General features: G+C 51.6%; 1 protein-coding gene across 1 annotated transcript in view; it reads left to right on the plus strand.

Moving 5' to 3' along the window:
* The window catches only part of VWF (von Willebrand factor), a 134,382-nt gene that overhangs the window by 25,119 nt on the left and 96,284 nt on the right, over positions 1–12,979 (plus strand). Inside the window, exons 7-10 of the mRNA XM_082742730.1 lie at positions 7,710–7,926; positions 9,523–9,645; positions 10,508–10,619; positions 11,751–11,797. Coding sequence (XP_082598856.1) covers positions 7,710–7,926; positions 9,523–9,645; positions 10,508–10,619; positions 11,751–11,797 — 499 coding nt within the window. The remainder of the gene's footprint in view (positions 1–7,709; positions 7,927–9,522; positions 9,646–10,507; positions 10,620–11,750; positions 11,798–12,979) is intronic.

A 12,979-nucleotide genomic window follows, 5' to 3' on the forward strand; every position in this document is an offset into this window, starting at 1 on the left:
GTCCTCAAGTTTTCAGTTTAAATGGCTTCCTAATGTAACAATCTCAAAATCCTTTAACAAAATTAACAAAAGTGGCTTTCTTTTCCTTTTCCTTTCCCTGATGAGGACAAGAATGAGCAAGAATCTGATGGCGCCCATGTGTACATATTTACTGAGGTATTTTATGGGGTCTGGGTGATGGTAATCTGCATGGATTGGATCTACAATCTTGTTCAAGGGACAAACGCTTTTGGGAACATAAATGCCATCTTGGTTCTGTAGGTGACAGATTGCCATAAGAATGGCATTCTTATTACCATTAGAATGGTGAGTGGTGGTGTGGCTCTTAGCACAGAGCTGAGGATCTTTCCTCACTGGGAGCAGGATGAGCAGAGTGGTTCCATCCCCGGGCTTGGACAGACCCCAAACTGGGAACTTGGGGATGGTGCTTGGCCCACATCCCAGCCCACTGAGCCCTGCCCTGGTCTCTGACAATGGCTCAGATACCTTCCAGGAGACCAGGGAAGAGGGTAAGGAGGATCCTTTGGAATATGGGGACTTCTGTGACATATCCAGTTACCCTATTCCTCATGAGGACTGTACCCCAGTCATCTCAGAGAGAGGAATGTCCAACTTTGCAAAAAAAAAAACAACAAAAGAAACAAAAGAATGTCCATTTGGTGGAAATCTATCGACCAGTTTCATGGGGGCTTTGTGAGCCAGATCTTGGAATGTGGGTGGGAGTCCCAGGCCAGCCAGAAGATATAAATAGAATCAGCAACCCTCCCCCATCCGTCCTTGCTGGCTGACCAATGAGAAACTAGGCCCTGCCATGGGGTGAATTCTTGAACCCACTATTCTGGACCTGTTCAGGCGCCAGGCGCCTCCATACCTCCTCCAGGGCCAGCCGCAGAGCACCCACCCCAGGGCTGGAAAGATCAGGGCTGGGGTGAACAATCTTGCACTCTCTATATTAGCTTCTCCTTCCTTTGTTCACTTCAGTCCTAGGAATGCCCCCTCCCCTCTCCTTGGTCAGCTGTTTGGGAACAAACACAATAGCTAAACTTTAGGTCTCCTTCCCTGCCTGCCTGCCTGCCTGCCACTGGGGAGATGTGCTGCTTATTCTCTCCCACTCCCTCGCTCCCTTGGACGGGGCTCGGCATCCCCAGGGAAGAGGCCTGGACTTCTTTAATGAGCTGCAAATGTGATTAAGTTGGGCTGCTGTTGGCTCTGCACACCCGCCTAGGCAGGGTGAAGTCATGGGCTGACGGAGCTGGGGCTGGATCTCTCCCGCCAGCTGCTGGCACTGCAGACGAGATGAAGGAAGATAGAGGTAGCTGCTGCCAGGCACTGGAGCCAGGGACATGCTGGGAGCGAGCAAATGAGCTGACCATCGCTTGTGTCTCTGCCAGAACGGCTCCGCAGAGAGCTGAGGAGGAGCCATTTTCGCGCTGTGAGGCTGCTATTGACAATAGACTAGTGGCACTAGGGGTAGGGCCTCGATTGCCTTTCCCATGTAAACTTGTTCAGTCTTACTTTCCAGTATCCGGCTTCCGTAGGTATTGCTGTCTGTGTCCATGAGGAGTAGGTCCCACTGTGAGTGAGGAGACATCTAAAGTAACAGAGAGGTTTATTTCTCTCTTGGTGTAAAGAAGCCTTGGTGTAAAGAAGCTCAGGTAGGGTGTCCAGGGCCAGCACAGGATGCCTTGGTGTTGGGACCCAGGGTCCTTGGGGCTCGTTTTTCTGTTGTTGTTGGCATGGAGCTTCCATTTCATGGTTCAAGATGGCGGCTTTCACCTCAGGCATCACAGCTGCATTCCGGCAGTGGGGAGAGAAGGGGCTAAGAAAGAAGCACCCTTTCCTTTTGAGGACATTGCCTAGAACGTAGCCCGTTATCCTTCTGCTTATGCCCTACCGGGCAAAGCTTCGTTACGCCTACTCACAGCTGCCGGGGAAGTGAAGAGATGGAATCTTCGTGCCCAGTGGGCACATGCTCAAGGGATGATTGAAAATTGAAGGTGCTGTGACTAAGAAAGAAGGGAGGAAGAGATCCCAGACAACTTTCAGTCTCTTCTCCACTCTGCCTTCTTTACAGGGGAGGAAACAGGCACAGACTGGCAGGATCATTTTCCCACAGATGCACATTTTGGAAGTGATGGGGTTGGGACTGTAGAACAACCACGCTTCTAAAACTCGAGCTCTGTCTCCCATGCTCCGCTTATCTAACCTGGTATGAGGAAACAGGTGGGGAGGGTGGGGGCGTGGAGGAAAACCATGTAAATTGTGGTTTGGTGACAGGTGACAGGCATGTAGGTTGCCATCAGGTTTGAGCCCTGCCGCTACAGGAGTCTGTGAGCTGCGTGGTCTGATGATGCCCTGACACTCTTAAGAATGATAGAAGACACAAAAGAGATTTTCTATAGATTATCTGTTGATTATGGGTTTGGATTATCTATTGATATATACTATATTAGATACTAAAACGGAGACATTTACAGCAAACTCCTTTAAAAATAATAAACACATTATATTTAACATCTTTTTAATAAAAGCCACTATAAATTCCAAGCAGAAAAATGTGTAGAGAGAAGAATGGCATTGTTTCATAGTTTTGTAAATCTCTTTGCTATCTGGCTTAAGAGAAATCAGCTGGATTCCCACGTCAGCGTCAGTAGTCAGTCTGTGGTGCGATTATCTATCGTGGAGCTTCTGGAAAATTCCACTGTGCACTCATGAAAGAGTGAGAGCCCAAAGGCCAGAAAACATCTTAGTGTGATTATTAAAATAGTCTTGCAAGGATCTTGGAAAGTCTTCCAAGGATCTTGGGGGTCTCTAGGGGCTTTCTGGACCAAGTCACACTTTGTGAACCGCTGACCTAGTGAATGCTTTACTCTCTCCATGCCACAGTTTCCAAATCTGAAAGTCTGTTTATCTGGCCTTTCTCTGAGGAGTTTTGTGTTCTTAGAAGGTGTTTTAGGCTTATGAAGGGCCTGTTTGTGGGAGTGGGTGCCAAGGTGGTCTCTGAAACCTCTTTATTTGTTCGGGGGACATTGGTGATATGTGAGATGGGGAGTCGGTGGGGGAGAGCTGGACAGTAGCCAGGATCAGATCCTAGAATGCCTGGCCTCCTGCCTTTCTAAGGAGCTAGAACTTTGTCCTTTAAGTTGGGGTGGGACACCATCAGATGTGCTTGTTGAGTAAAGGTTTGGTCACCTCCTACCTACTGACATCTCTCCAGGTTCCGAGAGGATGCCGTGTCAGCTCCATCCTGGACTTATTTCTGTCTCTGGACCTGGCTTGGCCCCTCCACGTGGAGTGGGGAAGGCTGGGAGGCAAAGGTGGCAAGCAAGATGTGCTGCACTGTGGGGCCCTCAGACTCTGGTCACTCTAATAGGCCACGTTTAGGCCAGAGCCAACCAGAGGAAGACCAGAGAACAAGACAGGGAGACAGATTTTTCCTTTTGTCTCTAGCAATCCTAGCCAGATTTTCAGGTGCACATGGAGAGGCCAGAGGCATTGTTCTCAGAAGGGAGGTGGCTGTTTCTGCAGAAATCCACTCCCATCCTGCAGGCAAATAATCAGAAAACACCCTTCTTGCTACAGCTTTCTGTAAACCATTTAATATCTCAAGGGACCTCCCAGGAAATGTGCTGGAGGATGGGTCCCACTTTTCCCCTGAGCAGGGAACAGACAGGTTTGGGCCAGCTGGAGATGGGCCATGCTGGACTCTGCCTGACATCGCTCTCAGTGTGGGAGGGGACACTGGACTCCTGAGTCTCTTCTTTTTTCTGGTTGACGCTGTGCTGTGCTGGTGATGAACCCCAGGCGCCTGGTCCCTGTGGAACTGTCCTGTGATACAGGGGCTGCTCTGGGCTGCTGCCTGACAGACCAGGTGATGGCAGCATCACTCGAACAAAAAAACCCCCATGGAGTTGCCTTTTTGGGTTTTTCTCTGGTTCCAAATTTCAGATGAGGAGAAGGGCCAGCAAGAGCCCAAGCCTCTGGCCCTCCCCGGGGCACCCTTGGCCGCCCTTTGAGAGCCCAGGAACGTTTCTCTCTGAGGGGCCCATCTCATGGGCCAGACAGTGTAGCAGAATGGAAAGAACTAGACCCAGGCTCCAGCCTCCTCCCCCTGAGCCTCAGGAGAGTCTTAGACCTGCTTGTGGCAAAGAAGAGAGGGTCCTTCCTCCATCCCCTCGCTCAAAAGAGTCTCCAAGATACTAGTAAAGCGATTGTGTTGTCATGGTGGCCATGCATCCCAGTGTTGCCCAGTCTCCCCAAGATGCAGAGGGAAAGGGACAAAGATGTCTTCTGTCCTGCTGCTGAGCTGCCCACCATTCTGGAGGACAAGCCTCCTGGCAGGAGGGAGAGGGGAAGGGACCTCTTTGGTGGCCACGGTGATGATACGGAGTCATCATTTTTGCAGTGAAGCCTTTCCTTGCATGATTTCAATCAATCTCCACTACCATCACATCACATAGGAACTGTCATTCTTATCCCCAGTTGATGGAGGAGCAGGGGTCCAGACAATAGTCCAAGGTCACACAGCTAGCAGGTGCAAGAGGCAAAACTCAGATCCAGGGCTGTGAAGTTGTAACAAGTCCAGGGCAAGACTTTTCTGGCTTCGTCTTCTAAGACCTCAGTTTCCCCTGCATAAAATGCCTAGTGTGGCAAACAGCGGGATGCAGGTCATCACCCAGGACCTCAGTGGTCCTGGGACCGATTACAGTGGTCTTCATTCATGGATCGCTAGCTCAGTGCCGGGCACTGCGGTGTCTTCCCACTGCCTGCAAGGCAGCACCTGCTGGGATTATTCCCGCATTACTCCAGCGAGGCAAGAAGACTTGCTTCAGTCCCTGCCTCCAGCAACGGCAGGGCCTGGGCTTTAGCCCTGCAGTAGGTGTGGAGTCTCCATCCTGAAGCAGGTAAGCCCAGAGAGGTGGAGTCACGGAGGGAGCAGCGGCTCTCAGCAATGGCCGGGCTGGCTCATGGTCCTTGCCCTGCAGCCCTGCAGTCCAGCAGTCCCTGTGGCTGTGGCCTTCCTAACAGGTGCAGGGGAACCCACCACACCCACCTGCTTGGGCAGGGACCCTGGGCATCCTTCTGTGTCCTCCCTGCCCCCCTGCCTGCTGTGACCCCAAGGCAGCTGTGACACTCTGCCCTGCTTCCTAGTTCTGAGGACAGACTCCATGCAGGCCGGGGAAGGGGCAGGGTCCCAGCTCAGGTGGGCTGTGGGCAGGATGTGGGTTTTCCCAGAACCACAGCTTATCTTTGCTATCGCAGAATTGCTGTTCCTTTGGGCTTTTTTTCCCCACGGCCCTGCCTCCCGGCTCTTGATTTGCACAGGCTTGCTCTGGCTATCCTTCCGTAGGGTTTGAGCAGATGGGTTTCCTTCTCATCAGAGCTCTTTTTTACTGTCCCCTGTCCTCACACTGATTTGCTCCGATTTATTCTTCAGGGCACAGCCTTCCATTTAGATGCTCTGGTACTTCTTTCTTTTTGGCAGAAGGGTTTTTTTTTTTTTCTTTTTAAAGTTTTTCTTATTTGTTTATTTTTTTACTTACTTATTTAAAAAGTAGGCCCCATGCCCAGCGTGGGGCACAAACTCATGGCCCCGAGATCAAGAGTTGTGTGCTCTACCGACTGAGCCAGCCAGTCGGTAAACCTTCGCTGAAGGTTTTAAGTCCTTCCATTACTCTCCAGTTGGAGAGTGTTCTGTGTGTGAAAGGGCAGATGCCCCCCGTGGGGAGGACCTGTGGTGACCTTACTGTACTGTGTCAAGTCCTGGACATATCATGGTTCCAGGTGTCACTAAGAAAGAAAAGTCAAGGAGCAGAGAGAAGGAAGCAGAAAGTAAAGCAGTGAGAGGGAGAGAAATCAGAGGGAGGCCTGTTATCTGGGTCAGTGATCATTCACTAATTTTCCTGTAAAAATATACTAAACAGGGCGCCTGGGTGACTCAGTGGGTTAAGCCGCTGCCTTCGGCTCAGGTCATGACCTCAGGGTCCTGGGATTGAGTCCCACATCGGGCTCTCTGCTCGGCAGGGAGCCTGCTTCCCTCTCTCTCTCTCTCTCTCTCTGCCTGCCTCTCCATCTACTTGTGATTTCTCTCTGTCAAATAAATAAATAAAATCTTTAAAAAAATATATACTAAACAAATGAAAAACTAATTCTTTAATGTGTTCTGTAAATTTTCTTGGCCAGTATTCTGAGGCACAGAAGAGAGTCCTCGTTAGACAGCTAGAATAAGAAGGATTTATTGCAGCAGGTCAGATGGCTTACAGGTTATTAAGATGACTCAATAAAGATCTGTAGGGTGAGATTCCAGAATCCATTCTCAAGTCCAGAAAAAAAAAAAACTGCTGCCAAATGAAGTGTAAGATTGATTGGAACAGGCACCTTAACTTCAGAGACTTTATTTTGTCACATAATGGTAACGTTTATTTGGAGCAAATAAACAGGGAATGGCTTCCAAAGCTGTGACTCCAACCTCAGAGATTTTATTTATTTATTTATTTTAAGATTTTATTTATTTATTTGACAGAGATCACAAGTAGGCAGAGAGGCAGGCAGAGAGAGAGAAGGAAGCAAGCTCCATGCCAAGCAGAGAGCCTGATGCGGGGCTCAATCCCAGGACCCTGAGATCATGACCTGAGCCGAAGGCAGAGGCTTAAACCACTGAGCCACCCAGGCACCCCAAGATTTTATTTATTTATTTATTTGAGAGAGAAAGAGAAAGAGTGGGTGGGGCAGAGTAGAGGGGGAGGGAGAGGGCTCCCTGGGAGCCCATGCAGGGATCGATCTCACCACCTTGAGATCATGACCTGAACCTAAACCAAGCGTCAAATGCTTAACCAACTGAGCCATCCAGGTTCCCCATCAACTTCAGAGATTTTAAACTACACACACACACACACACACACACACACATAGTGCAGTTGGACTCATTAAAGCAGAATGTAGAGATGTTTATAAAGACAGCACATAGGATTGTCTCTATTACTGTGTTTCGGGAGTAGTGATCAACAATTTCCACCCCGCCCTGTGTTGAAGGTATTAACAAGGTGGTAAAAGCCAGTGTAAAATGCCAGTCTTTGCCTGGCAGAGGGTCTGGCGGACATTTCTGAGAATCCTAGCTTGTTTTTGTTGATGGGAACGGATTCCGTCTGGCGCCAGGAATCACCTGGTGAACATTGGGAAAACCTGTTGCTGAACTCCACCCCTAGTAGAACTCATTTCAATTTCTGAAAGTCCTGGGGCCCTCTCCTCCTGTGTGGTCGGGAAGGCCTGGTTGGGGAGAGGAGGAGGAGGAAGCAAGGTCAGCGGGAAGGAGATGCCGCTGGGTGTTCCCGGTGCCCGGCTCTGTGCTCTGCACCTTTCATTCCCCTCTCTCTGCTCTTTGCTTTCTTTCCTAGGACCCCCACCCTCACCCCCAACTTGCCATGACTGTTCAGAGGCCCTGGGCTCTGATGTTCAGGGCTCAGCCTGGGAGGGAACCTCAGTGTCTCCGTCTACTTCTGATAGCATGGGTTCAATATCTGCCCTTGCATTGGTAAGACTGTGAGAACAGTTCATCAGCACCTGCTCCGTGCCTGGCGTGAGGAAGATCCCCAGGTTTCCTCGTGGGGTGGGCTCTTCATGGGGCTGTATTCAGGAAGACAGACCCAGTGCCCCATAGAGCCGGGGCTGCACGGCTGCTGTCCTCACCGAGTGGCATCTTGTTCCTGCAGGGCCCGTGGGAGCAGTGCCAGCTTCTGAAGAGCGCCTCGGCGTTTGCCCGCTGCCACCCTCTGGTGGACCCTGAGCCTTTCGTGGCCCTATGTGAAAGGACTCTGTGTACCTGTGCACAGGGGCTGAGGTGCCCTTGCGAGGTCCTCCTGGAATATGCCCGGGCCTGTGCCCAGCAGGGCATGGTCTTATATGGCTGGACCGACCACAGCACCTGCCGTAAGTCCACCGCCCACCCTCCCAGCTGGGGACAAGTGGTATCCATCCCTCCTGTCACTAGGGAAGCCCTCCGGCTTGTCACGCTCCTGGGCCACCTGATCACAGAAGGCTGGCCTGCAGGGGGGTGTCCCTTCCCTTAAAGGCTGTGGCTAGGAAGGCCGCCCGGCCCCCTGCCTCCATCCGGGGCCATGCCTCCCTCAGCGCCCTGGACTCCTTTGGGAAATCTATTCCCTGGACTTGGAGAACATTCCCTGCCTCTGACAGGAAACCCAGCTGTCTTGATTTCAGCTCACAGCTCTGCTGCAGGCCTGTCTGCGTTGACGAGGAGCGAGGAGCTGTCCACACTGTCCATAGTGGTCATGATCTCAGAGAGACCGGCAGCCTCTCCATAAGCCCTTCCCTTTTGTGAACCCAGACTCTCTCCTCCCCACCCGGGGCTCCCCTTTCCTTCCACCTCAGGATGCCTGTGGTTTGGATCTCCCAGTCTCACCGGGTCCCTGATCCCTGTCATTGTCACATCCCCAAATTATCATAATTAAATAGGAGCTTCTTTGGTTCCGTTACAAGAAGGCTGCTCTTTCCCCAGACTCTCCACCGCGGACCAAAAGCCATGCATATGGACAGTCCGCTGTAATTACACGGGCCATCCTGGCCAATGGAGCCGGAACAGCAGGCCAAATATTTGCAGCACACACATGTTTTTCAGTGTGTGTGTTTTTTCCGCTTATAAATTAGAGCTTTTATCTCTGCTGTGGGGGTGTGAGAAGGTGGCTATTAGCAGCTGGCTTCTTGGCTGTCGGGTGGAGTGGCTGTTATTTGAGGTCTTTGAAGATAGGGTGCGGGGGGGTGGGGAGATGCCTCTCGGAGGAGAAGGGGTTCAGAGCCATTGTTCGGTCTTGTGAAGCCCAGGAAGTCACTGGTATGTTCTGGTTCTTCAGTGATTCTGAGCATCAGTCAGCCACAGGGTTGAGAGGCAAAGCAGGGGGGTCGGTCTTTGCCCAGGACGAGCTGGGTCCAGTGGGAAAGGACAGATGCTTGGGTGACAAGGCTCTGAAGACAGTCCTGCAGCGCAGTGGAAAATAAATATGGAGCATGTCACCCACGTGGGGAAAGTGGGCATGAATGGTACTGGGCAGGGGCCTTCAACGGGGACCAGTTTCATGAGGAAGGGGAGCCCTTAGAGGAGGGATGTGATGCAGATGCCACTTACCCCTCGCTTGGCCCACGGAGGACATTTATTTTCAACCTAGAGGACTTTGGAATTACCTTGAGAGGGTTTTAGGTGAAAGGGACAGAGCATAGGGGAGGTGGGGGGATGCCAAGCTGTTCACGGAGAAGCAGATGACCAAGGGGGAAGGGGTGCTGGTCCCAGGTGACTCTGCTGAGTCTTAGCCTGGCCCTATGAGAGGGAAGACTTCCCTTCAGGGCAGGGGGGGCTGGGCCATTGGGGTGCCACTGGGGTGGAGCTGGCCCCTGGGACCCTGAAGACAGAGGGGAGCAGAGGAGAGAGCGCAGGGGCTCTGAGGACAGCGTGGCTGGGAGGTGCCCTCTGGGAGGGAGCTGCTCCGGGAAGACTCCCATGTTTTCCCATTTCAGGACCGGCCTGTCCGGCTGGCATGGAGTACAAGGAGTGTGTGTCCCCTTGCGCCAGAACTTGCCAGAGCCTGCACGTCCAAGAAGTGTGTCGGCAGCCATGCGTGGACGGCTGCAGCTGCCCTGGTAATAAGCTTCTTACTCTACCACAAATCCGAGACCTTGCCGGTGTCCTTGGCTTGGGGAAGCCAGATGAAGGCCACTTGTGTTTGTATCCCGTGGCTGGAATCAGAAGCCTTTTATTTATTTTTTAAAAAAGTCTTTGTACAGAGGGATCAGGATCGAGCCGGGGTTTATTTTTAATTTCTGTTTTCCTGTGGTACTGTATCCGTGGAAGCGCGTGTGTCTCGGAAACAGAAGAACCGTCTGGGCTCTGACAGAGACTTTGTTTGGGGAGCACGTGGCCCGCTCTGAGCGGCACTTTTGTTTCCTCAGTTGAGTGTCAGGGAACGGGTCTGGGCGAGATATTTTAAAATGTCTCCTGGGTTTGCCATGGGAGCTCAGCTGAAAAGAGCTTTGCACTAGAACTTGTTTCTCCGGAGAGGCTGTGTGAGCTTTGGTGAAAAACACTGTTTAATTACTGAGAGTGAGGCCTGTGTGTTTGGACTAACGACTTCCCCGCTGGATGACCTAGAACAAAAACTCTTGCCTCCTTTCTTCATCTGTGCAATGGAAATTAATAAATAAATGACTTCTTCCAGTGCATGACTGTGAAAGTAAGGGTCGTACCAGTTCTCACAGCCTAGACTCATGCTTTCCTCACTGGTGGACCTTGAGCAAAGCTCTTTCCCCCATTTCTTCACTAGAAGAGAAAGATTAATAATCTCCCTCCCCCCAATATCGCCCTATTGGGACAGAGCAACATCACAGAGCAGGTTCTTTGAGATTCCTGAAGAAGCTTAAACTGTGGTCACCCACGGGCATTCTGGAGCTGCGGGATGAGTAATGATGATAAGTTGAGTTTTTGCCTTGATGCCCTTGAACACAGAGGGACAGCTCCTGGATGAAGGCCGCTGCGTGGGGAGCGCTGAATGTTCCTGTGTGCATGCCGGGCAACGGTACCCTCCGGGAACATCCCTCTCGCAGGACTGCAACACCTGGTATGTGGGGCTGTACCGTAGGGTCTGGGAGAGCAGCCCAAGGGCAGTGGGCATCAGGAAGGGCAGTGGCAAGTGCAATAGGATCTGGCTGGGCAGAGGGAGACGCGGTTGAGATGTGGGGGCAGTTTGAGGAAGGGGGGGACATCAATGAGGAGGAGCAGGGATGGGCCTAGAAGAGGGAGTTGGGGAGGAAAGGCCCCTTTACATGCAGACATAGTCTCTAGTGCTCCCCCCCAAGCTCTGCTGTAATGAATGACTCTCTGAAGGAAGACTACCTGACCCTCACCACACCACAGGCAGCTCTCTCTTTGAGGACGGTACCCCTCACTTCATCTTCTGGCCTCTTCCCTTTGCTGTCTTTCCCTTCTCGGCTGTCTTCCAGGAGCCCCCATGGGCTGGCCGGCGTGGGTCTGGGTGGCACCCCTTTCAGCACCCTCCCATCTTCACTTCTCCCAGCTGTGGGGAAGGGACAGCGCCAGGGGGCGGGGGGTGTAGGACTTTCATTGCGCAGTGGCTGGGTGGATTTTCAGGGATCCTGAAATTCCTGAAGATGTGTCTTCAGGGTCCCTGAAGACATGTCGGGTCCCCTCAGTTTTCTTCTCCTCTCTCTTTGTCAGGGTTGCCCCCTCTCAGCCTCATCCCCAAGGTGCTTCCCCCTTTGGCCACAGCCCTGCGCCATTCACGTCCAGCCTCATAAAGACCCCCTTAGCACTCGCTCCCCCTTCTCCCAGATCCCTCCCTTTGGGGGCTGTGGCATCTGTTCCTGGGCCCTCTTGTTTTAGTGATTTTTTTTTAATTAAAAAAAAATTTTTTTTAAGATTTTATTTATTTATTTGACAGGCAGAGATCACAAGTGGGCAGAGAGGCAGGCAGAGAGAGCGGAGGAAGCAAGCTCCCCGCTGAGCAGAGAGTCCGATGCGGGGCTGGATCCCAGGACCCTGGGATCATGACCTGAGCCGAAGGCAGAGGCTTCAACCCACTGAGCCACCCAGGCGCCCCTGTGTTTTAGGGCTTTTTAGTGTTTTTTAGTTTAGTGCTTTTTAGTGTTTTTTAGGCCCTCGTGCTTTAGGTCTGTTCTTGTGCCCTGGTGTTTGCACAACTAGCCACACCCTGTGCTTCTCTCCCCAACAGCATTTGCCGAAACAGCCTGTGGATTTGCAGCAATGAAGAATGCCCAGGTAGGAGCCCTTCCGCTCATCCCCCCTTCTCCCCGATGGAATGGTGTGTCGTCCTTGCTAGATAGGGAGGGCCTTGTCTCAAGGCAGGGGTAAGGAGGCCTCTGTGCCAGCTGGATACAGCCCTCTGACCACGGCTCCGTTTTGGGATCCCAGCTGTGCTGACCCACTCGCGGGCCTGGCAGAGGCACGCCCAGCATAGCTGAAAGGTGAGAATGCACCTGGGCTAAGGTTTTATTGTCCTTTTCTTCTCACCTGTTTGCTCAGGGGATTATGGATCAATGAACTGTAAGAACTGTAGCGTCACAGTCTAAACAAAGATGATGCAAATTCTTTGGAAATTGAGAGGAAAAAGGGCCTGGTAATTCTTTATTAAGTGAGAAGTGAGAAGTTTCTGGAATGCCTGATAGGAAGGCCTTAGAATGGCATCCTGTAAAATGTCTTTAGGAAAAGTTGCTTTATAATAATCTCTGCCCTTTATTGGGTTGTCTGCTTGTCCCCAGCTCTATTCTATTTGTTGCAAAGTTTGCCCATTTGAGGCTCCCTTATGCCTCACCCCCCCATAACCCTGGCTCTTCTCCTGATAATTTTCCCTCTTGTGGTCACTCACATGGTGTTTGCTGTGGGTTAGGCTCTGTGCTAAGCACTTTACATGCCAGCCTGTGGGGCAGGTACAGTTATTCTAGGTCAGAGAAGGAGGCAGAGCTGGAAAGATTACATAACTTGCTCAAGTCACACAGCTTCTAAGAGACAATGACAGGACTCAAACTCACAGCTCCCTGATTGCTGCTTTGCCCTTCCGTTTACTCTCCTTCCTGGTCCTCCATCTGCTTCTTTGCAGGAAGGTCTTTGCCATCCTTCACCGGCTCAGGAGAGGGCCCACGTTTAGTTAAAGACCAGCTCAACCTCAGCTTGTATGCTGGGTACTACTTTTTGGGTTCCCTTGGTCTGTAGAGCACAATAAAAAGCTACAAGGCAAATAGCCTGATAACAGGCTCCCCTCCTTTTGGCTCAAAGAGGCCACATTGGCTTTGGTGGGCTGGCAGGGCCTGAACTTGGATATTGGGGTCATATTTGGGGCCTGTTGGCTGGATGGTCATTTAGGATCTAACTCAATGCCCACCACCCTGGGAAAATTCTGGAACTAGATGGAAAGTGGGCACTAGAGCTGGGTCAGTTAGTCTG

The sequence above is a fragment of the Mustela nivalis genome (assembly GCF_964662115.1).
Source record: "Mustela nivalis genome assembly, chromosome: 7".
Classification (NCBI taxonomy): Eukaryota; Metazoa; Chordata; class Mammalia; order Carnivora; family Mustelidae; genus Mustela; species Mustela nivalis.